The sequence below is a fragment of the Nothobranchius furzeri genome, chromosome 16 (assembly GCF_043380555.1).
Source record: "Nothobranchius furzeri strain GRZ-AD chromosome 16, NfurGRZ-RIMD1, whole genome shotgun sequence".
Classification (NCBI taxonomy): Eukaryota; Metazoa; Chordata; class Actinopteri; order Cyprinodontiformes; family Nothobranchiidae; genus Nothobranchius; species Nothobranchius furzeri.
In genome coordinates, this window is record NC_091756.1 from 42,155,711 (window position 1) to 42,180,270 (window position 24,560).

Below are 24,560 nucleotides of genomic sequence, written 5' to 3' on the forward strand. Positions count from 1 at the left end.
GACTCCAGGTGCGGGTCTCCTTTTCCCATCTTCCAGCTGAACAGCTGATCTCTTTGCTGGTCATTCAACCTTCTACTCCTTTATACACAAGAACCCACAAAACTACTTAGAAGTAACAATCTGTCACAGATCGCTGCAATATAACTTTTGCCGTGAATTCTGTCTCACTGCTCTGCAGCTCCGCTCTGTGTAACAGCACACACCCGCTGTCACTTCCTTTGTCCCTCTGCAGCAAAATGCAACAGACCCATCCTTATCGGTTGAATATGTGACATTTCCACAAACAACAAAGAGATCTCATGTTTTTGTCTTTTATTTTTCATGTTCGTGAGCTCATCTCCTCTCAGCTCTCACAGATCACAGAATCACGATTTTCACAATTTATCTGATGGTCTAAAAGGGTAGTTTAATTATTTTAAGTATAACTCTGGTTTAACTTGGGCTATTAACAGAAATAATAACTGGTATGTAGTTTATTATCTGCATTTTAAACATAAATTGAAACCGAAGCTCAGAGAGGTAGAGTCTTGCTGCTGCGGCGTCCTGCAGGTGTGTTTTCATTGGTCGATTGCAGACAGGAATCGTAGGTTTTCAAGCTGTGCTTCGAGGCTGATTTGGTCGTGACACGGCTCAAAAAGCTGTCACAGAGCCGGTCACACTACGTTCACAGCATGGTGCACATATATTCAGATCACCCTGACGTTGACCGTTTTTTGTCACGACTCTGCTCAGGACGAGGAGTTTGGCAAAGACGGCCAAAAATCGCACAGTGTGATCCCGGCATTACGCCTACTTCACACTGAAAGCATTAGCAACTCAACTACACAACACAAGTTCCTCCAGGCTTTTGTTATTTGTGGAGATAAAACATCTTTGTCGCAGAGCAGTTAGTTGTAGAGGTGTGTTGCTGGTATCCAATCCTAGGCAAGATGTCAAAGTCTCCGAAAATAAGCCTTCCTTCAGTCATTACTGCACTTTGATTGTCTGGCTCATTTTATTTCTTCAGCTTCATGACAATCGGCGTGCTGCATCCTAAAAAATAGATACCATGTGGAAAATATTCTGCAGGTCCACACCACAACCAGTGTAAATGTTCTGATTGGACCCGGTAAAGTTCAGTCTTTGTGAAAGTCGTACAGACTCCTGTCCACATCCAGTCCACAATTGGTGTAAATGAGGCTTATGTGTTTTACCCAAGGACACAAATGTGACAGACTGAACGGTGCTCGAACCTGCAACCCATTGATTATTGAGTAGGGACTTAAGGTTGGTTTATGCTTGACGCGTCCGCGAGGTCGGCACGGCTCCGCGCGGCGAAATTGTGTCATTTTAACAACCACGCCCCTCCACCGCGCCTCCGCATGGCCCAAAATTTCCGCAACGTGCACCTAGGAAAATTTCTAACCACGCGGACGGTCGGACGTGGAAAAACATGGCGGACCGGCAAGAACTAGTATGGCAGAGGTTCGTAAATACAGACATTTGTATGATTCAGCTCTCAGAGATCACTGTGATCAACATGTTGTTAATAATTCTTGGAGAAATAGCTCACACTGTCGGAAAAGACGAGGACGCTGTTAAAAAATGCTGGAATGCCATGTTGTAAACAACAGTCATTTTTACTTCTACTATGGTGTAGTGTTGGATGCATGCCGTAGAGCTCCATGCTGCCCCCTGCAGTTTGGGAGAATATTGGCTCACCGCAGAGACAAGCTGCATGAATCATAAACTCTGCGAGTTGTGAAGCGCATTCCATCCGCGAGCCGCATCACCAAGTGGAAAGTGAATGCGTCAAGCATAAACCAAGCTTAAACCCCTCTGCCATATCGCCCTCACTTGTTATTTGACATTTGAATCGATTCGGTACTAATTCCCGGTACCTAGGAATCGATACCGGTACTTAATGGTACAGATTTTAGATACTTTTGAGTGTTAAATATTTTAATTCTCTTTTATAATTAAATATATATATATATTTCTCTATATATAACCATATTTGATAAATATCACGATTAATAACATACAACTGTTTGTATTTTAACATCGTCCTTGTAGTTTTATAAGCTGATAATTAGGGCTGCAACTAACGATTATTTTCATAATCGATTAATCTGTCGATTATTTTTTCGATTAATCGATTAATCGGTTTGTTATTGTTTAGCTATTTAACCTATACAGTTTCTTCTCCAGCCTTCAGAGAGTACAGACGCTTTTTTCTCAGCTCCCTTATCGGCTTTCCCAAGGCTCTTGTCCTGTCTGCCTACAGAGCACTTCTCTGCATTTCTCCTGAAACCACTACTCTCTTTTTGGAAATATGGACTTAATTAATTGGTCATTCAACGTGATTGACAAAATTTTCTCTACGATGAGAACGGAGAAGGGGGCTCCCACCTGTCCCGAGGGGACATTCGCATCGGGATATGCACTCGATTCTTGGGAGGTCTGGCGAATCGTGTGCCTCTCTCAGCTGTCCATCGAGGACGTGGAAGATTTGTGGATATTCGGCCTGATGATCACTGGATTTCTTCTGATTGGAGTGGGAGGATATCTGGTTTTCTGGAAATTTGGGAAGACGGGAGCGATTGGAGTGCGACCCGTACCCACGGAATGTGCCGCTCGTGCGGTGACCTCACAGACTGGGACGTTACTCGAGGTGAACCGTAAGCTGGACAATGTCCTTGCGGCGTTGCCTGTGTTAGTGCGCAAGATGGATTTGATCTCGGAGAGGGTCGCCGGACGATGCGGGGATGTGGAATGTAAAATTGGCTTCACTGGTGGACATGAATGACCACTTAGAGACTACAAGACGGAGGGGAAGATTATCTCTGTCTACCCTAAACAAAGTTATGTTTATCCTTATCTGACGCCATAGCAGCCTCTCAAGGCTGCCTCAACACACCCCCACAAAAGGAGGAATGCCGACAGATGCTGTGTCCCGACCTTCACCCTCTCCCTTCAGGCTATATCTGCAGGGACCTCAATGTGCTCTCTGTTCCTTATCTCGCCCTCCCACCTGTTGTTCTGCAGCTGGTCGATGCGCCGCAGTGGCAGCTCCCATTGGAGGCTTCAGGATCCCGCCCACCCCCACCTCCCCATTGGACTCTGATGTTGTACACGTGCTGTCTGTGCTTCCATGTCGGGTGTTTTTTTGCATTGGAGTGCTACACCCTGCTGGTGTAACCCTGTTAATGCCTTTTTTCCCCTCCCTGAACTTTCCTCATGTAACACCCTTTTCATCTAACTATTAAGGTAGCGCGACTCATGTTGCGAATGACCGCAGTCACCAATTCTTGTTATGTGTCTTACCCACGTATGTCTGATCTTTGAATTGTGTGTGCTGAAACTGAATTTCATTTCTCTGTATGTCCTGCACATGTGGAGAATATGACAATAAATGACTCTTGGCTCTCTTGACTCTTGACTATACAAGTGATGGATGCATTTCAGTTAAGAAAAAAAACATAAGAGAATTGTGCAGTTGACTGCAATCTATTTTATTGCACATGAACACAGTCAGCAGTATAAAATGAGCTAAACAGTGCAAAATATCAGTCCAGAATAATTTTTTAGCATTAGCTGGAAGCCTGCTCCTTCCACCATGGATAGTGGCCTCATGTCTTTTACCAGCATGTTTAGAATAGAGTTTGTAAGTGGTATGAATTGCTGGGGGGTGAGTGTCTTGTTCCCCATGTAGTTGTCCATCGTTGCTTGTTTTTTTTTCTGCATAAGAAACACAAATAGACTGAAATAAGTACACATATAAAATAAAACAACACACACACTACAACACTAAATCAATATATTATTTGAATTAATTAACAATATACAGTGATCATTTATTTTGAGGGTTACGTTCTACAAAATAGCCCGCAACCGGAGATATTCAGAAAAAAAGTCTAATTTTTTTACTATTAAAAAGCTCTAAGTAAGAAGCTCATGAGGTTTTTACTTTGAGTCGGGAGTGTTTAAATTAGCTAGAAAAATGTGAAAAATGTTTATTTTGTGTAATACTGTTTAAGAAACATGATAAAAATGTGTTGTGAGGCGTTTTACAGCGTTAGATAGTAAAACAGCCTTTTAATAGTAAAAAATGACTTTCTGAATTTCTCCTATATTTAAAAATTGAAAGCGTACAACTATGCCGCGTTATATTCACCTGGACACAGCTCGTCTGTATATTTTTCACCGCGGAGTTGTCCTTTTTTGAATGAGGAACATAGTTATGGGTTTGTGCCGTTTTTCTCTTAACGAGAACATTCTTATAAACAGACGTGCTGAATTTGGCAAGCGCATGATACACAACACGGAGGAGATTCACGATTGCATCTAGTCAATCAGAAGTAGAACACCGTAGACTGACGCGGCAAAAAACATGTTTAACATCCACTATAACAAACTAAGCTAAAACACTAAGTCCAGCTTGTTTATTTTCTGTTACTTACCGGGCTGGCTCTTCCAAATGACGGCTCACTTGACCGCGGTGCTCTTCCTCTGCTGCATCAGCCCCCACACGTTTTCGTCTCAAATGTTCACTTAGGGACGTCGTGCTTCCGTGCCATGCTAGATGGTTTTTGTATATTTTGCAGGTCACCCGTCTTTTCAAGGCATCTAGAGTGAAGTGCTCCCATACTCGTGAGGTTTTTGTCCGGGGTTTCTCTTCAGTTTTGTCGCTTCTATTTTTCTTCCGTATTTCCTCTTGTTCCGCCATCTCTCACAGCAAGATGAGCGTCAGTAACGTGATACGTCATGAAAACCGAGGGCACTCATTGGCTCATTTCTTCTTCTACGGCTCCACTGGTAGATCAGTGGCTCATTACTGCCACACACTGGCGGCAAATTTAACAGGTTGTAACCGATGTCAGATTGTGGTAAAAATAGACTTCATGCGGTAAAATATGATTATTAAACAACTAATCGATGACTAAAAAAGCTGTTAACTATTTTAATAATCGATTATAATCGATTAAATCGATTAGTTGTTTAAGCTCTACTGATAATTAAACTGAAGCAAACATCTTTACTGTGAACTAAATTTACTGTGTATCTTCACTCCTTTTGCCATCCTTTTTCATTTGATTTTTCCCTACTAGGAAGTTAGAATTTCCGAGGAGAAAGCGAACGCACCATTAACTGATAACAATGGTGGCAATGGAAGCTAATTTATCAAGCTAACATTATCTTAAACAGTTTATTTAGCTGCTGGAGCAGATTAAAACGATGATGCCTCACACTTAGATTGTTGTCGCTGGTTTCATCTTCACCCAATCACCCGTCGCATTTAATAAATTGAAGCCAAACTTTAGAGCGCGTTCATGTTCTTCTAGAGTTCCAAGGAGAAAGCGAACGCACCATTAGCGGAACGGAAGCTAAAACATCAAGCTAACGTTATCTTAAACATTTTATTTATCTACCGGAGCAGATTAAGATGAGGATGTCTCACTTAGATCGTTGCCGCTGGTTTCATCATCACCCAGTTTCCCATCACATTTAGTGAAGTGGACCCAAGCTTTAGCGTGCGTTCTTTCTACCATGCTGCTCTGTTTACAGCTCGCTCGCAGCGGCCAATGTAACGCTCTTGCGCATGCGCAGCTGTCCAGGCAAGTTCTCATTATGAAGGACAGGTACCGAAACGAGGCACCATTTCAAATGACGTGAATCGATGCTCAGTCGGTACTATGGAGTTCGGTCTGTACCTTAAAAAGTACCGAATTTGGTACCCATCGCTACTTGTTATATGTGTTAATCTAAAATTACAGCCGTTGGTAATTCACTTCATGTTTGTTACGTATAGATGTTCAACAGGTGGTGCTGGTTAAAGAAGAAGCTGTTGAGGAACAGAGGGCTGGTGTGCACCAGTGGGACCCAGAACACCTCTGCATAAAGGAGGAGCGGGAGGAACTCTGGAACAGTCTGGACGGAGAGCAGCTCCATTTGAAGGACGAGGCTGATGACACCAGGTTTCTATTCACTACGGTTTCTGTAAAGACTGAGGATGATGAAGAGAAACCTTTATTCTCACAGCTTCATCAGCAGCAGCAAATTGAAGACGGAGATATTCCAACCAGCAACTCAACTGACCAGATGACCATAGAAACTGGTGGAGAAGCACAAACTAGCAGGAACCCAGATCTGAACCTTTATGAACAGACATCTGATTCTTCTGAGACAGAAGTTAGTGGAGATGATGAAGAGGATGATAAAGAGATTCTAGACTCTAAGCTGTCAGACTCTGAGCCTGAAACTGAATGTGGAGACAATGACTGGAATGAGAGCAGGTCTTCTGAGTCAGATGTTAAGACTGTCAACAAATCCTTTAGCTGCCTTGAGTGTGGTAAACAGTTTCTTAACAAGTCGTCTCTCAAGAAACATGTGAGAGTGACAGGTCATTCAGCAATAAGGTCTTCAGACTGTTTGGCTAATGAGAAATATGTTAAAGTGAAGCAACATTTAGACCCATGCAGGAAAGTCCAGAAACAATCAAAATCATTTATTTGTGATGATTGTGGAAAAAGATTTGGAAGAAAATCACATCTAACTGAACACATGACAGTCCACACAGGACAGAAGCCTTTTGCCTGTGAAATCTGTGAACACAGATTTAGCCGAAAAACAAGTTTAAAACTTCACATGCGTGTCCACACAGGACAGAAACCTTTTGCTTGTGAGTTTTGTGGACTAAGATTTAGCCAAAAGACAAATTTAAATAGTCACATAAGTGTCCACACAGGACAGAAACCTTTTGCTTGTGAGTTCTGTGGGAAAAGATTTAGCCAAAACAGAAATTTAAAATTGCACATGACTGCCCACACAGGACAGAAGCCTTTTGCCTGTGAGATCTGTGGATTCAGATTTAGCCGAAAATCAATTCTAAAAAGTCACATGGGTGTCCACGCAAGACAGAAAGTTTTTACTTGTGAGGTTTGTGGACAAAAATTTAACCGAAAGGCAATTTTAAACAGTCACATGAGTGTCCACACAGGACAGAAATATTTTGCATGTGAGCTCTGTGGACAAATATTTAGCCGAAACAGAAATTTAAAACTACACATGAGTGTCCACACAGGACAGAAGCCTTTTGCCTGTGAGATCTGTGGATACAAATTTAGCCGAAAAGAAAATTTAACTAGGCACATGAGAGTCCACACAGAACTCAAAGAACCCATTTAATCACACAAATTTAGCATCCTGGATATCAGTCTTGTACCCCTGTTGGCTATCCTTTGTTCTAGACCAGGGCCGCCACGAGCCCACATGTCAAGTCTTTCGGGTTTGTGAGCCACAAACTGGCCTCTAAGTTGTAAATGTTTCACTAAATTCCTATTTCCGTCAAGAGGCAGTGCGTTATTGTATGCGTTGCTCATCATTACACAATGATGAGCCTCCATCCATAGGCTTCACTTTTGGAGTGTTGCAGCAGAGAGGTCAGCATGGCATATTACTGTGTTGTTAAAACAACACAAAAGTATTTGTCAAGCTATCACTTTGAAAGTAAGTTTCAGTGATTCTGTAGGTAGAAACTTTAATGACTTCAAATGGGACTGCACTCTGCAGCCCTCTGCTCACCAGAAACTGTTTTTCACTTAACAGTTTTACGGGATGGGTAGATGCACTAGCCACTATGTAGAGTTTGCGAAAACTTTTGAGCCACATATGCCAAATTGGTTGCCTGGCCTGCCAGACTCCTCCTCTGTTTAATTCTGCACAGAGAAAGAGTCTGGTAACTCACAGGCAGAAAGGCACGTGAGGGGCGGGACTAGGCAGCTCAAAAATAACCAATCAGAAAAAAGACAGAAATGCCGACCTGTACTGCGCAACGCTGATGTTTTTTAGCTGTAGTCAAAAGTGGCGTATTGCGACAGTGCAAACATCTTTCTTTAGAAGAAAGGCTTTTAGCGCTTCTACTTGAGGTTTTAAAGACATGTCCATGTCATTTAGAACAGAGGAAATAGCCGCAGGGAACTCCGCTTCAGTCGCCATGTTTATGAGAAACTTGGCGTTATGGTGTGTGACGTACTGTACTCAACAGTGATTGGCTCGTTTAGAATTCTCATGGGGTGGGGTTATTTGAATAGGAGAGTTCCCAGACCCTTTCTCTGTGCAAAATTAAGCAGAGGAGGAGTCTGGCAGGCCAGGCTACCAAACTGGCAGACATAGGAGTGTCTCACAAAGGACATTTTTGAACCACATAGGATCATGTCCTCGCAGGCTGTAGATTCGTATCTATTTAAAAGTGGTCTTGGCTTCTGACCTACATATTATGCATATATTTGTTTGTGACAATTCTCTGTTGGAATTGTTTGAAAAAAGAACCATCAATGAGGTTTTCTGCATTGTAGTGATTGAAGAGTGAACGTGAAAGCTGGGGAGGATGGTTTATCTCAGCTGTTTGACTACTCTAATAAACCACTGTTTAGGGCAAAATGTCTTTCTGTCTGGTGTTTTAGTTCTGCACAAATGTTACAATAATAAGAAATTATCTTAAGTACGAGTAGAGTGGCATTTAGCTAATGAAATTATGCAACTCTGATCACATGACACAAGTGAGGTGTCTACTCGAATGTAGTGACAATTACTTTGGCTTCGGTCACCTGGTGGTAACCTCAGGTGAATTTTTGCTGTTGAAATTCCAAAATTAGAGGAATTGATGTTGTTTTAGAGGAAAAGGGAGGTTGCACCAAACTTTGACTGGATTTAGATTTTTCTGTTGTTCACTCGCTGCTTTTGTTGTTTGATGAAAAAAAAAATTACATTTCCATTTTTAAAGATTCACAGCAGCAAAGTAGATGCACTACAATAATGAAAGGCAGTACAGTGAACAAAAATGTAAATGTAAAAAAATAATTTTATTTGCAGCCAAAACAGCAATATTGATCTAACGGTTGACTTGGTGTGTATATATAATTTCACTTGCTAAATATTCAGTTTATTTGTTACGTCTGATTACAGCCGTAGTATGAGTATGTAAGAGGCGGTTTTGATCTACATTAACCACTAAAAGAGTTGAATTACTGATAGAAGACGACCAATATGTTTTTTTTAGGCCGATACCGATTTTTAAAGAATTTTGTTGCAGATAGCTGATATCTAAAGCTGATTATTAAGGCCTATATCCACTTCAGTTTGCGTATCGGAAAGGGAGAAGTGTTGTTGATGCAAAAACATTGTGCACAGACATCTGGAGATCCCAAACTCTTCAGCTAGACTCGTGTTTGTTGACTTCTCTTCAGTGTTTAACAACCTGCAACCTCACATCCTAGCTGGCAAACTCTCTTCTCTTTTTCACCTGGATGATCAGATAATCCTATGGATCCTGGATTTCTTAACAAACAGATCACAAAGAGTTCTGGTTAACAACACTCTCTCAGACCTTCTTTACACTTCCACTGGCACCCCACAAGGCTGCGTGTTGTCTCCTCTACTCTTCATTCTCTATATAGATGGCTGTAGATCCATCCAGCCTGACAGTTACATGGTAAAATACGCTGATGACACTGTGCTCCTGTCTCTTCTGTCAGGCCCTACTGTTTACCATGGGCAGGTCCTGCAGGAGTTTGTGGATTGGTGTGACACTGCATGCCTGGAGATGAATGTGACCAAAACTAAGGAGATGGTGGTGTCCTTCTCAAACAAACAGAGAACGCTGGTTACCGCTGCCTCCACTATCATTCATGGACAGCCAGTGAAGCTGGTTGAAGAGTACAAATATCTAGGGACCACCTTTGATCACCTCCTGAAATTCGCTTCCAACACTGAGGACATCCTCAGAAAGTGCCAGCAACGACTCTACCTCCTGAGGAAGTTTAATTCATTTGGAGTCAGGAAGGACATTTTACTGACTTTCTATTATTCTTTTATAGAGAGCATTATCACATTTTCCATCCCCTGTTCGTTTTATTCTGTCAGCCTGCAGTATAGAAACCGTCTACAAAGCACCGTCAAGGTGTGCTATCGGATCATTGGACTACCACTGCGAAACTTAACTTCTCAATGTGACCAGCATACAGGAAATTAGCACAGAAAATCATTAAAGACCCATCACACCCTCTTCATACTGTTTTCGAGTGGCTGCCCTCCAAACGCCAACTTTGATGCCCATGCTGTAAAACACAGAGGAGGAGAAGTTCCTTTGTTCCCAGAGCTGTGCTTCTTAATTCTTAGTGCCAATGGGGGGCGTGTGCATTACTTGTAAGTGTGTGTGCATGTAGTTACATGTATGCATGTGTATTTGTGTGTGCGTGAGCCAAAGATTTACTCATTGTTGGTCATTCACATGTGAGGTTATGACATGAATGCGTACATAGGTTTTATGGGTTATACAAATGTGTAAATTGGTTGCGTTTTTAGAATTTAGAGATTTTAGTGCCGGCTGCTTCACAATGCTGTCTCGAATTGCCCCTCGGGGACTAATAAAGTTGTCTTGAGTCTATATATATATATATATATATACACATGTTTTAGCAGCACATTGATTGTGAAAGACAACTGAACACTTACTGTGTGCAATATAAATTAAATAAGTCAATAAATCTCTTAATAATATTGAACTTCAAGTATAAAACAAACTCAAAACATAAAAAAAATGGTGTGTTGGGGTTCTTGGTTCTTTCTTCAGTCTAATAGTGGCGGCAATTGGCCACACAGGTGCCTGATTATTTATTTATATATTTATTTACTTAATTTTTTTTTGGCTTTTAAAAAGAATTTCGACCGATGGTGGATATAGAAAAAATTCAATATATGTTGGCATTTACTTACTGAGACAATACAATGAAACCAAACAGTAGCAGTACTACGTAAAACATTTTTTAAAAGATACATAACCAGTGTTGGGAACGTTACTTTAAAAAAGTAATTAGTTATAGTTACTGATTACTTTGTCAAAAAAGTAACTCAGTTACTAACTGAGTTACAAGATCATAAAAGTAACTAATTACCAACAAAAGTAACTACTTAGTTACTTTTTTCATTAAAGCATGCAAGAATTACTACAATAGTAAAATATAAATGACTAATGACTGAACATAATAAAATGTATGTCCAAATGTTTTATATAAACCTGAATAATTTAAACAAATAAGCACTTAACAGGAGGAACTACTAATAGGAACATTACACTAATCTAGACTATTAAAAGGTCACTGTGTGATATTTAACAAAAACCCAATCAGCTAAAATTTAAAATTGCAAATAGAAACACCTGTAAAGGTTCCCGAGCCTTTAAATGGTCTCTCAGTCTAGTTAAATTACAGAAATAAATGTAATTTTGCACAGCATTCTAATTTTTCCAGCTTCACATAATTGTGTCTTTTTAGTAGCATTGCTACTAATCTAGTATCGGTTAAATAAATAAATAAATATCCTTTAAAATGACACTAGAAGAGGCACAAGCCTAGGACTTAAATGTACTAACATGGGTCAGACCCAAACACAGAAGAGCTGAAGCTGGGTGGTGAACACACACAGGTAGTTCTAATAACACCTGAGCTCCATGCCGTCTGAGACTGATGCATCAGTGTTACAGCGTGACTAAAGACATGATCAGAAACAGGTTACAGCTGGATGATCTAGGAAGGCAGAAGATCAGGACGTCTGAGCGGTGAACAGGTGAGCGGACCTTCGGGACGTCCCGCTGTCACGCTAAGAAGGGGACGGCTGCAGACCCGCAGATTCGCTGCTGCAGCAACAAATCTGCGGGTCTGCAGCCGTAGACTATTCATCACGTCTTCCTCGTTCTTCACGGGCCGTGATGCTCTTAAACATCTGCCTCTTTAGCTCCTGATCAGCTGACGACAGCTTCAACACACCGCACTGCTTAACGCACGCATTTTTTTATCAGTAACAGGAACAACGTTTTGATAAAAGAAGACGTAATTAATTAGTTTGCTTGTTACAGAAAGACATATTTTTTATTAACGCGGTTATTTTAAACGGGGTTATTCCCGTTGTGTCTACAGAATGCAGTGATTGAGACCGTGAGGGTCTCCGCCCACCCGGCCAATCATCATCGTGTTTGTAAGTGCGTTACCGACACCTCTCTCTCCCTGGCTGCAGCTGAAGTGTGGCGGTCAGAAAGCCTCACACTGACACTGTTGCTCAACGTTCGACAAGCACATAGTAACGCACAGCGTTCCGTCCCCAGTAACGGTAACGGCGTTGCAACGGCGGGAAAAGTAATTAATTAGATTATTCCGTTACCTATAAAAGAACGCCGTTAGAAACGCCGTTATACTTAAACGGCGTTACTCCCAACACTGTACATAACACCGTCATATTGGCCTATAACTGTTTAACTGGTTGGTATTTCAGTTTTCTTTGGAGTGATGGACAGTTAAACCACTCATGAGTGTAAACATGTTTCAATAAACATCTTTTTTTTTTTTTTGCAGAAAGTAATTTGCTCCTGAGTGGCTTTTTCTGCGGTCGTTGCTGTGTTGTGGTTTGATTTTCTAAAAATTATTTAGCAGCCATTTCTAAAACAATGTTTTCCCTTTATTGTAAAGGGTTAATAACTGTAAGCAGTGGCACCCCAAGAAAACATTCATGAATGGCCAGGGAGTCTTTGGTGCACCAAATTGATCTGTGGTAACTCTTAAGTTAAGCTATTAGTTGCTGTATCGCACTGGAACATTTTCACTAAAAAGTTTATTTATATATACAAATGAGATTTGAACAAGAATACCTGGCACAAATCAAATAGTCAAATTAGATCAAGAATTGATTATTGGTATCAAACTCAATTTCCCTAGAGACAACAATCCCTAATTGTCTTTTAGGAGATCTTTTTTTTACTCTAAAATTGAAAAACAAAGATAAAGTTTAATAAATTTAGAGATTACTGGAAATTTTATTTACATTTCTAAAAAATGTGAAATTCTGTAAGTCTGTCCATCAATATTCAGTCGCTTCTGCTGAGTCGAGTCATGGGGGCTGCAGCCTAAGCAGAGAGGATTGTGAGGATGTTCTCATTTAGTCCAATGAAGCTTTAACGTTAATTAACATTAATAAAAGGGATCCTTTTGAATTAAATTATGCTAAGAGACCCTTATTAAGTTGTGACGTTCCAGTGGTCAATGTTTCGCCAACAAATTGACCAGAAAGTAACCTTTCATTTGCAGACACAAAAACTCCATCTGTCTGGCCTCCAAAGCCAGAACTCTGCCCTGGTTCTTGTTACTAGCCAAAGAAGCCATAACATCTTTGCTCAAGGCCTCATGCAGAAGCCAGATAGCTGCATCCTCACTAGGAATAAAAGTCAACCTTCTCGAACGTAGCCAGGGGTGGACTGGACTATCTGGCATTCTGGCACTGTCCCGGTGGGCTGCTTGCCCAGCTTGGGCCGACACTACTCCACAGTTGGTGATCTGCAGAACATTAGCTACATGGTAACCCGAAGCTAACAGAGTTTTTCCAGGTGTTTTTAGCAAGAAAAACGCAGTAGAGCGATGACGTAGGAGCTGTTTTATCGCTTTAGCATGTAGCTAATGTCCCGCTGATTTCCGCCCGTGGAGAATGAGCTGATCTGGAAGGCCAGGGCTCCCATTCGCAGCAGTCTGGCCCTGTTTGTAATTTGACAGTCCCAGTCCATGTTAGATCTCACATTCGGCCTAGAGACGAGTCCGTGGGAGGCAACACCCCCCATCCCCACCGCTCTCCCAATGGGGAGGGCCAACTGAAGGTCGACGAGTCGTAAAAATGCCAGGGCCAAATTTTGGTCCCAGTCCACCCCTGAACGTAGCTAATCTACGGATTCCTGGTACCTCGAGGTCCATCCCGACCTCGTGACCCCCTAGATCTGAACGGGGATCTCTACACAAAGGGTATGGTAGACTCAACAGATTGCCTGTGGTTTTAATAAACAAATCTCTAGTTTACCAAACATACAGCCAAATTTATTTTACAATCCAGACTCTACAAACTCTCAGATACTTGAGATAGATTTTGCCAAAACATCTAGCATAATTTCATCCATCACATTAAATCACCTCATATACATTACACTGCATCACATTCTATCATTCCATTCATAACTTGTCTTGTATAATTAGTAGTTTAGGGAAATAGAAATAAATTCATTTTTATAAACTATATCCTTGACTCGGTCTGAATTAATACAAAGTGTGTTTATGATCCCTGAATAAGTAAAAGTAACTATAATCTTCTGATTAAACATTCAGTCAGGTCGATATTTCATATTTATGTGGAATTGTTCACATTTGATTGATCATTTTGATACATACATAGTCACTCCTTAATGCTACAAAATGTTACCAAAAACCCTTTTTGACTTGCTTTTCAAGGCTTGAAGAAACTGCTTAAAAACAATTGGATGGAAAAATAACTATCTAATCGTCTGGGAATTTTATCACAAGTTGGCATAGGCCACACCAGGAATAGAATGTTTATCGGTTCATTCTCTTCCATGGTCCAGTAGGTGGCGGTATCTCATCTTTGCACTGGTTGGCAACCACCAAAAGCCTTTAACAGAAGAGCCACAGCGCAGCTGTTAGCAAAGTTAGCTTGTTGTGGTTTGGTTGTGTGTGGAGGAGAGTATTTGAAGCTCATTAATAATGTCATAACTTCCGTCTCTGGGAGAGTTCATCAGCAAAATCGAAGAACTGCTGCTGTGGAAACTGTTCTTATCCTCCACAGCTTGGTGCGAGTTCTTTCCAAACCAGAGAAGATTTGCTTCTGTCTTGAACACAACCGGAGCTCCAAAATAAGGTAAGCCGACACATGTCTGTCAGGAATCATTTCCCTGTATCAGAGAGGGTGGTCAGGCTCGTCGGTGGTCCAGAGGCACAGGGCGGGCACAGGGACAGGTGAGCTGTGAAGAGCGGGCCGGTCTTGCGGAGTGGAAGAGAGACTAGACAAGCTATCCGGGAGGTTATGGTTGGATGCTGGAGAGAGAACCTGGAAACAGTAAAGTTAACAGACAAGGCACGAGCTACCCATAGTGGGTAGTCGTCCGGTTACTTGTTGTCTCACTACTACTTTTATTACATTCCTGCTGATGGGATGACCAGCTGCTGCTGGGCCCTCTCCTCGGCACCACCTGCAATTACAGTGGGGCAAAAAAGTATTTAGTCAGCCACCGATTGTGCAAGTTCTCCCACTTAAAATGATGACAGAGGTCAGTAATTTACATCATAGGTACACTTCAACTGTGAGAGACAGAATGTGAAAAAAAAAATCCACGAATTCACATGGTAGGATTTTTAAAGAATTTATTTGTAAATCAGGGTGGAAAATAAGTATTTGGTCACTTCAAGCGTAGAAATTAAATTGCAAGCATGTTTATGCAAATTAGCATCAAGAGGAATCAGATAATCTCATGCATTCTTCTGAAGCTGCATCTTAATCAGCTTTCCCTACGGTATTTTGTTTCTATTGCAGCTGTTGGCAAAACGTGGCTAAATAAAACCTGCTACCTCTTCAGGATTATCAATCAGCTGGGACTAAATCGCTGTGTGTACTAAACCGTATGGTTTAAAGCATGAATACAGGTACTGCTGCACAATTAGTGTGTGTGTGTGTATGTGGGTGGGGGATGTTTGATTTCCTGCAATATTGCTTTGCTTGTTTATTAAATGAATCAACTCCTCAATCTTATCAATTCATCCACATTTATGATACAGTATTTACAGTACAGCTGGTCTCTGCAGACATACTTCAGTGTCCATAGACACAAGGAAACGTTAACATAGGATCCTGAAACCAGAAATAAATTCCACCTCTTCATTTTGTCACAGCTCATTCCTTCGGTCATTACTGCACTTTAAATATTTTGAGTCACTTGTTGTCACATGTTCATTTAGCATGTACTTCAGTTATTTTAAACAAGCATGACATATTTTTTTAACCAAAAACATTTTTGACTGAACGACACACATTAAACCTGGGTTCTATAATCCTGAGTCATGCGCTAAATCACAGATTATAATCGCAGGTCATGAACCTGTTTAGAAACGCAAATGCTAAATCCTTGAGTCTAAACGCCGATGAAAGCACCAGGCACATTGCCCGTGACAAATCATGTTGTGGAAAGACCAATAGATGAAAATGAGTCTTAAGTCCATGTTAAACACCTGAAGGGATGGAATCTGCTTTACCACCAAAGGCAACTGTTCCACAGGGTCAGAAGATGGACAAACCCCGCCCATTGATTTGTGTGGGCAGGTTTGAAATCAAATGGGAGATTCCCACCGGCTCCATTTTGGCCATGTCACACGTCACGGGGGCAGGGCATGGACCGTCTATCGCTGACTCCCATATCACTGACTGGGCAAGGAGCTGACCGTTTGTCTGACGATCTGCATGCTGCATTCGGAAAAGTAGAAATCATGCGAAAGATTCTATAGCTCTACAGTAGATCCAGATCCACACCACAGCCAGTGTAAAAGTCCCATCAGTTGTCACACACACTGATGTGTGTGCAAAATTTGTTCTCCGCATTTGACCCATCCCCTGGGGGAGCAGTGAGCTGCAGACACAGCCGTGGTCGGGAACCATTTGTTGGTCAACCCTTGAGTTGACCTTGACTTGCTGAGTGTCAAGCAGGGAGGCATCCCATTTATTTTTTCTAAGTCTTTGGTATGACCCAACCAGGAATTGAACCCTGGTTTCCCAGTCTCAGGGAGGGCACTCTAACCCTAGGCCACTGGGCTAGTTGGACCCAGTGATTTTCGGTCTTTACGAAACTCGTACAGATTCCAAACTACATCCAGTCCACACTGGGTGTAAATAGGACACGTGTCTTACCCAAGGACTAGTGTTGTCAAAAAAATCGATACCCAGATATAAATCGATACTAAATGTGGTATCTAAATGAGATATTCCATCCCTGTGGTATCGATATTATGGACTATTATACACAGCCTTCTTCAAGTACACCAACCCGCACGACAGCCAGATGCCGTAAAGCAGCCTCCGCCTCCCAGACAAACAGAAGAAGACGCCGCATGGCTACATCGCAATTTCCCATGCGAGTTGTCTCCGATCCAAGTTTTGTCTGCCAAATAAATAAACAAAAACATAAACAGCGAATTTGGGAGGCGCTTCACAGCCCAACTTAATTAGCATACCAAGTCCGACACGTAGTTGTATATTCACGCTTATGTGCTTAAAGGAAACTCCCGTTTATTGCAACCCGGACTTAATTTCTAGCATGCAGTACGTTTGTTTACTCACGCTGACAACTTTGGTGCTACTTGGATTCCCCGGGGTATTTACCGTAGATCCATCGCCGAATCGCCGTCAGCGTATATCCATATAACGGGTGCGGACGGGCACCCATGGTTCAGCCTCGAAATAAGACATTATCTGCACCAAAACATCTTCATGTCGAAAGGTTTTGTTAGGAATCATTAAAGTGATTCCCCTGTTCGTTTGGAGCGGGTCTGGTCTGGGATTTCTAGGCGTAAACAGACTAGCTGCGGCTAATCTAACCGGCGCTTTTAATGACGTCACTGCCGTGCGCCAGTCTGTTTTTATTAAGATTACCGGTAGATGTACCTTTGTCCTACTGTGGAGAAATTCGTTTTCTCCCTTTATTGACCAACAGAGTTGTTCAAAAGTACAGAACAAAACATATGGCATTACATCTTATGACAAACATGCACCTTAAACAGAGTTTAAGCAGCAAAACATCACTCTGCAAATAGTGTATATATAGTGAGACAATTCATGATTTAAAGTGTTAACTTTCACCAGTTTTTGTATGCACGTTTTAAAAAATGCTGATACTTGAAAGGTTTAAGCACTTAATACACTTAATTCTTAACATTTAATTTTTGTAATATAAATTGAGGAATGTTATTTTTTGAATAAACTTGTTCGATAAATGGTTGTTTTTAAATAGTATCAAAATCGAGTATCGAGTATTTTTTCAAGTATCGAATCGAGTTTGAAATTTTAGTATCGTGACAACCCTACCAAGGACACGACTGCAACAGACTTAAACTTTGACCAACTTTTATTATGGGGTGGGCACTAAACCCCTCTGCCTTATAACACTTGTCTTATGTGTTAATATAAAGTTACAGCGGTTGATAAATCACTTCATGTGCACTTCCTACAGATGTTCAACAGGTAGTGCTGGTTAAAGAAGAAGCTGTTGAGGAACAGAGGGTTGGTGTGCACCAGTCGGACCCAGAACACCTCTGCATAAAGGAGGAGCGGGAGGAACTCTGGAACAGTCTGGACGGAGAGCAGCTCCATTTGAAGAACGAGGCTGATGACACCAGGTTTCTATTCACTACGGTTTCTGTAAAGACTGAGGATGATGAAGAGAAACCTTTATTCTCACAGCTTCATCAGCAGCAGCAAATTGAAGACGGAGATATTCCAACCAGCAGCTCAACTGACCAGATGACCATAGAAACTGGTGGAGAAGCACAAATTAGCAGGAACCCAGATCTGAACCTTTATGAACAGGCATCTGATTCTTCTGAGACAGAAGTTAGTGGAGATGATGAAGAGGATGATAAAGAGATTCTAGACTCTAAGCTGTCAGACTCTGAGCCTGAAACTGAATATGGAGACAATGACTGGAATGAGAGCAGGTCTTCTGAGTCAGATGTTAAGACTGTCAACAAATCCTTTAGCTGCCTTGAGTGTGGTAAACAGTTTCTTAACAAGTCGTCTCTCAAGAAACATGTGAGAGTGACTGGCCATTCAGCAATAAGGTCTTCAGGCAGTTTGGCTAATGAGAAATATGTTAAAGTGAAGCAACATATAGACCCATGTCGGAAAGTCCAGAAACAACCAGAACCATTTATTTGTGATGATTGTGGAAAAAGATTTAAAACAAAATCACATCTAACTGAACACATGACAGTCCACACAGGTCAGAAGCCTTTTGCCTGTGAGATCTGTGAACACAGATTTAGCCGAAAAGATAGTTTAAACAGACACATGTGTGTCCACACAGGACAGAAAAGTTTTGCTTGTGAGTTTTGTGGACTAAGATTTAGCCAAAAGACAAATTTAAATAGTCACATAAGTGTCCACACAGGACAGAAACCTTTTGCTTGTGAGTTCTGTGGGAAAAGATTTAGCCAAAACAGAAATTTAAAATTGCACATGACTGCCCACACAGGACAGAAGCCTTTTGCCTGTGAGATCTGTGGATTCAGATTTAGCCGAAAATCAATTCTAAAAAGTCACATGGGTGTCCACGCAAGACAGAAAGTTTTTACTTGTGAGGTTTGTGGACAAAAATTTAACCGAAAGGCAATTTTAAACAGTCACATGAGTGTCCACACAGGACAGAAATATTTTGCATGTGAGCTCTGTGGACAAATATTTAGCCGAAACAGAAATTTAAAATTACACATGAGTGTCCACACAGGACAGAAGCCTTTTGCCTGTGAGATCTGTGGATACAAATTTAGCCGAAAAGAAAATTTAACTAGGCACATGAGAGTCCACACAGAACTCAAAGAACCTATTTAATCACACGAATTTAGCATCCTGGATATCAGTCTTGTACCCCTGGTGGCTATCCTTTGTCCTAGATCAGGGTTGCAACGGGTCCACTTGTCAAGTCTTTCACGTTTGACAAAAAAAATTTGATTTTGAAATATTTGGCTTGTGAGCTTTTATTTTGAAAGACTTCTCACCGACACAACCCCTCCCCTGAGGGAGTCAGACAGGCTGACTGGCCAGGCACAGACACAGGTGTCCGAGATGAAACAACAGCAGCAGAAGAAGAAAAGATCTTTTCTACAGCGCCTCTCAAGATAAAAATCACGAGGTACTTCACAAAAACAAAAAATGTAAAAATATAAAACAGAATTTAGAAAATTATTACAAATATATTTAAAATGAGCAAAAAATAGACAACAGTAGCTCAGCGAGTTCTACTCATGGGCAAAAAAAGAAAAAGGAAATGTGAGTTGGTAATAATTTAGTCCAAGAGGATAATTGTATTTTTGGTCAAACGTTCGACTGGCTGACTAATGTAAACATCTTGCTAGGTGAATTTGACAGTAACAGACAAAAACCATTTGACACGAAATAAAAAAAGTTGAATCTCCACATAAAAATGGAGTTTGTAAGTGTGATTGTTGCTTATTTGTGACATTTTCATCAAATTTGATTTTTAAATCTTATGTCACTTTTTTCATATAAGAGATCAGATGAAGTTCAACAGCTAATGCAGGAGATGGGTGTAGGAGACTATTTTCATCTTCGGCCTGCATGAAAAACTCTGACCTATTATAATCAGAAATATTCATGAAATTATTTTTTTTTTCAGTGAGGTTGACCTATATATTGACCTACAACAGATTTGTTATATTTCCAAAATGTTTCTTCCCCCTCCCCCCAAATTAAAGTCGTTCCTACGCCCTTGATTGACACGTTTGAGCTGGAGCGGTACAAGATGGATTTTCCTGAGTTTGGAAAACTCAATCTTGTGAAAATGAATCTTACAGCACAAGGTTAGGAAACAGTGAGCAAGTACAACAAAAAAAAGTGTCAAAACGAGTGTGCTTCATTTAACAGTGGGCATGTTGTTCAAAATAAAAATTAAACGGTCATTAAAATCCCAATTGCTGCAGATCATGAGAAAGGATAATTTTGTCTGGATGTAAACTGTTTTACAATAAAAAGAGAAGGCTGTTGAAATACTGTTTTCAGGATGTTTTAAGATTTGTTTTACATTTATCATGCAGCAGCTGATTGTTTGGTGCACAGAGACGAGGGGTGAGGGAGGGACATAATGCTGCATAATGGCAAGATTACGCATGGATGTTTGTTCAGTCTAGTTTATTATGAAGGGTATTTTGTGTATTGAGACGGAATTTCATTGTGACATTAAACAAGCCCCTTAAGGCAGTTTAAAATCTACGTTAATTTGGTGTATGTGTAAAAAAATTTCAAAGTACTGATTTATAAACAAAAACCATCCTTTGTGCAGGAAGACCTTGTCAGAGCCATCTGTTTTAGTTCCATCAATAAGTCTTTTTCCATGGCCGTTTTAATATTTCCTGAAGATGTCATCCTAAAGGAGCAGTCAAAAGAACTTGCACCATTGTGAGTTTAGATGAAGCCAACAGCTGTTTGGATACAAATTGGTATCTAGTCAGCTGGAAACCTTGTTCTGATGTTCCAACTGCAATCAGCACACATTAGGTGTCAAATTGTTACAACATATGCCACCCACAATAGACCCCTGTAGTGTTTTGTGACTTGCTTTAACCTAGGGCCCTTTGTCCACACATGTGGACATTGGCTCATTATTTTGTACGTATTAGACCTTGTTAAGAGAATTTTTAAGATCTTTGACATTGAAGTTAAAGGTTTGAAATTCTTAACTAGTCTGTAAAAGCTTATGTTTTTTTCTTTTAAATCAAACAAGTTTGGGTCCCAGGAGATTAAGGCTTTGGAAAGAACAAAGCACACACTTTAACAGGATCATTCTTTAATTGTCTGGGGGAATTACAACATAGGCACATTTGTCCTCTCATTCTCTCCCATACTCCAGTAGGTGGCGATATTTTGTCTTCATGCTAGTTAGCAACCTCCAAAACCCATTAATAGACAAAGGAGCCACAGAGCCGATAGCTTAGTTAGCTTGTTGTGGTTTGGAGTATTTGACGCTGTGTCGGTCTCAATTCAGTTCAATACTTTATTAATCCCAGAGGGAAATTGATTGAAGTCTCCACTTCGGTCTCTGGGAGAGTTAATCAGCAAAAGAGACCCCAAGATGCCCTGGTAGCAGCTGCTGTAGAAACATTCTGCAGGCTAAGGAAACTAGTCTTCAACAGCTTGGTGCGAGAACCACAGACGATATTCTGCGGTCTTCCCGACAACCGGAGCTCCAAAATAAGGCAAGCAGAAAACCCAGACTTGCTGCCCGATATATCCGCTTTCCCCAAGTGGTGCTCGCTGCAGAACCACAAAGGCGGAGCTGCACCAGAAGGTGGAGCTGCACCAGAGTCAGCCCCGCCCATTCCAGAATCAGCCCCGCCCATTCTATCAGAGTCAGTCCAATTCCTTCCAGTTGTCAGACTTGACAGCATTCTGGAACCAAAGAGGGTTTTATAGCTAAAAAATGCAAGATTGAGGACGGAGGTGAGAAGTTAACTGAACAGTTTTTCTAAAGGTTCCATATAATTAAAAATCTAACTTTTGGAACTTTTTATCATGTTATATTGTCATTTCCTCATAAGAAACACGCCAAAGCCATTTTTGGCCTCATTCATGCATTTTCCTCCCATCTCAGCTTCAATTTGGTCTCCTCCCCTGAAGTGGGTCTGGTCTTGGTTCTCAAATCTGGATATTCTGTGAATTTTCTGACAAATTATGTCTGAAATGACTTCTACTGAGACACCGCCAATCAACCATACATCCCATCTCCAAAGACACACTGGATAGGACAATTACATGTAACGCCACTTACTTTTATCAGATGTGGTGGGGTAGAGGTTATAGAGGCAGGTTTGCATGTAGTTTTGGGCAGGTTCGACTCCCAGTGGTAGAAATATTAGGTAGATTACAACCCCTTTTCTTAATTTCTAGCTACACTTGCCAGTACTATGTTTACAACAATTTACTGGTATACCGTTTAACATATAATGACTAATGTGTTTGTTTATTTATTTGTTTATTTAGCCAGTGTGAGTCCATTTGTGAGCAGAGTTTCAACTAAAATGCTGTTTAGGAACGACCAAATTCAAAGAACTTTTAGAGACATAAATATTTTGCTGAAAATAAACATTACAACTAAAATATAAACAAATTCAATGTTTCAGCTGGCTAAATAGATTGATGCCGATCCCACCGAGAATCGTACCAGCATCAGCTGAGGGGGAAGCAAAACTTAATTCCAACAATCTTACCACTGGACTACCAGAGCACATGTGACAATCACTCATGCTGTTGCAACATATTATTGTTAGAGCGGCTGTGGGCAGATATCTGCTAAAAGAAATCGTTTCATTTCAAGATGTATTCAGGCTTTGTCATGTAGCAAGTTATATTTATCTTGTTTAATTGGAGCATAGAACATAGCATTAACATTTGTAAAGTAGTAACAGCCGTAATTCATGTGGGTCAGGTTAGTTTGCGATGAAGTTGGAAAACAAAAACGGAAGTCAGTGGGCTAGGCTGAGTTTGCGTGAATGGGCGGGGCTGACCCTGGTGCAGCTCCACCTTATGGTGCAGCTCCGCCTTTGTGGTTCTGCAGCGAGCACCCTCTCGCTTTCCCCTCAGAGGCTGGGTTCGGAATCAGGGTCTGCAAGTAGACAGAGTGAGAAGCTGGTACCAGAGAGGTTTAGTGAAAAGTCACTTGATGCTATTGCTTACAGAATTCGTGGAGGAGAGAAGGGGCGTCAGGTCAGAGGAATCCAGGTAGCGGGGACAGGAGAGCGGGTCTGGCGAAGGAGTGAGACGTGAGCAATTGAAGACATCCGGGAGGTTATAGCTGAACAGAAACTGGAAACGGGAACAAAGTTAGCTTGCGACAAGGGTCGAGGAGGTTCTTGGTAAGCGCTACCCAAAGTAAGTAATCATCCGCATGGCTCTTGTGTCGCTACTCTTTTTATGCCATGCTGGTTGATGGGATGACCAGCTGCAGCTGGGCCCGCTCCTCGGCACCGCCCACCTACAGGTTTAGAGCAATTCCGGTGTTATGTCGATATGCGTTTCACCTTCGAGATCTGTTTCTTTTCCACCCAGCTGTGAGTTTGAATCACCCAAAAATGCGTGTCCTAACCCTTATCCTAACCATAAGCCTAAAACAAACATATAATCGTGCTCAGAATCATTGGCGTAGTTTTATTTACTCGTTGGTGGGGACTTATAAATCTAACACGACCCCCCATGATAAAACAATAAAGCTCTGATTTCCCACTTTTACTATACTACATACTTTATTGTAATATTAAATGTTGGAAAGCTTTAGTTTGTCACGACAATTTAACATTAAACACGTCAATTTATCCCTTTAACAACAGTTATTTCATATAAACTTATTTCTAAGTTTATAAGAGTTCTTTAATTTTTGTAATTTTAATAAGATTTGTTTTTTCCTCAAAAAGCTACTTTATTGAATCGTAAACATGGTTTCTGTCCACTGGTGGAAGCTAAAGTTGCCCAGTATAAATTGCATTTTGTTTTATTGTTGTAAAAGTAAATTATTGTTGTATTAATATCAGTCAAAAATGCTTTCTGATCATTGGTTCATGTGCCAGGCTTTAAAGGATTAACTGTCTCTTGGCTGATAATATTTTTGCACAAGGCTGCAGAATTCCCTCTTAGTCTGAATGGAAGTTAGACTCAGAGAGAAAGAGAACTAACCATGATTAACATGGTTCTTTTTCTCTCAGAGAGGGGTAAATCATCAGGTAAATCACCTGTAGATGAGCTACAAATGTTTAAGCTGCTGTATGTTAGTGTGAGTCTCCCGTGACAATATGCACAACCAATCACACTGGCCATTATGGAGGTAGGACTTGTGGAGTGTACTTCATTTGACCCTTTCTGCACATCTAGGCTAACCAAACATTGAATGGCTTGTTGTTATTTAGTGGAGGCAGACAAATTATTGGTGGGGA

The 24,560-nt window shown here is 41.0% G+C and overlaps 1 protein-coding gene across 3 annotated transcripts in view; it reads left to right on the forward strand.

Annotated features, from left to right (window-relative positions):
* The window catches only part of LOC139063536 (zinc finger protein OZF-like), a 29,491-nt gene extending 9,939 nt beyond the window's left edge, over positions 1 to 19,552 (forward strand). The window contains exons 1-3 of one of the 3 annotated variants that reach the window (XM_070545691.1): positions 14,491 to 14,721; positions 15,394 to 15,503; positions 18,077 to 19,552. In XM_070545691.1, coding sequence (XP_070401792.1) covers positions 15,494 to 15,503; positions 18,077 to 19,452 — 1,386 coding nt within the window. In that variant the 5' untranslated portion in view covers positions 14,491 to 14,721; positions 15,394 to 15,493 and the 3' untranslated portion in view covers positions 19,453 to 19,552. Of the gene's footprint in view, positions 1 to 5,791; positions 7,391 to 14,490; positions 14,722 to 15,393; positions 15,504 to 18,076 lie in introns of those variants that run through there. The other 2 variants (XR_011516911.1, XM_070545690.1) reach the window with 2 other exon arrangements.
* The last annotated feature ends 5,008 nt before the right edge of the window (positions 19,553 to 24,560 follow it).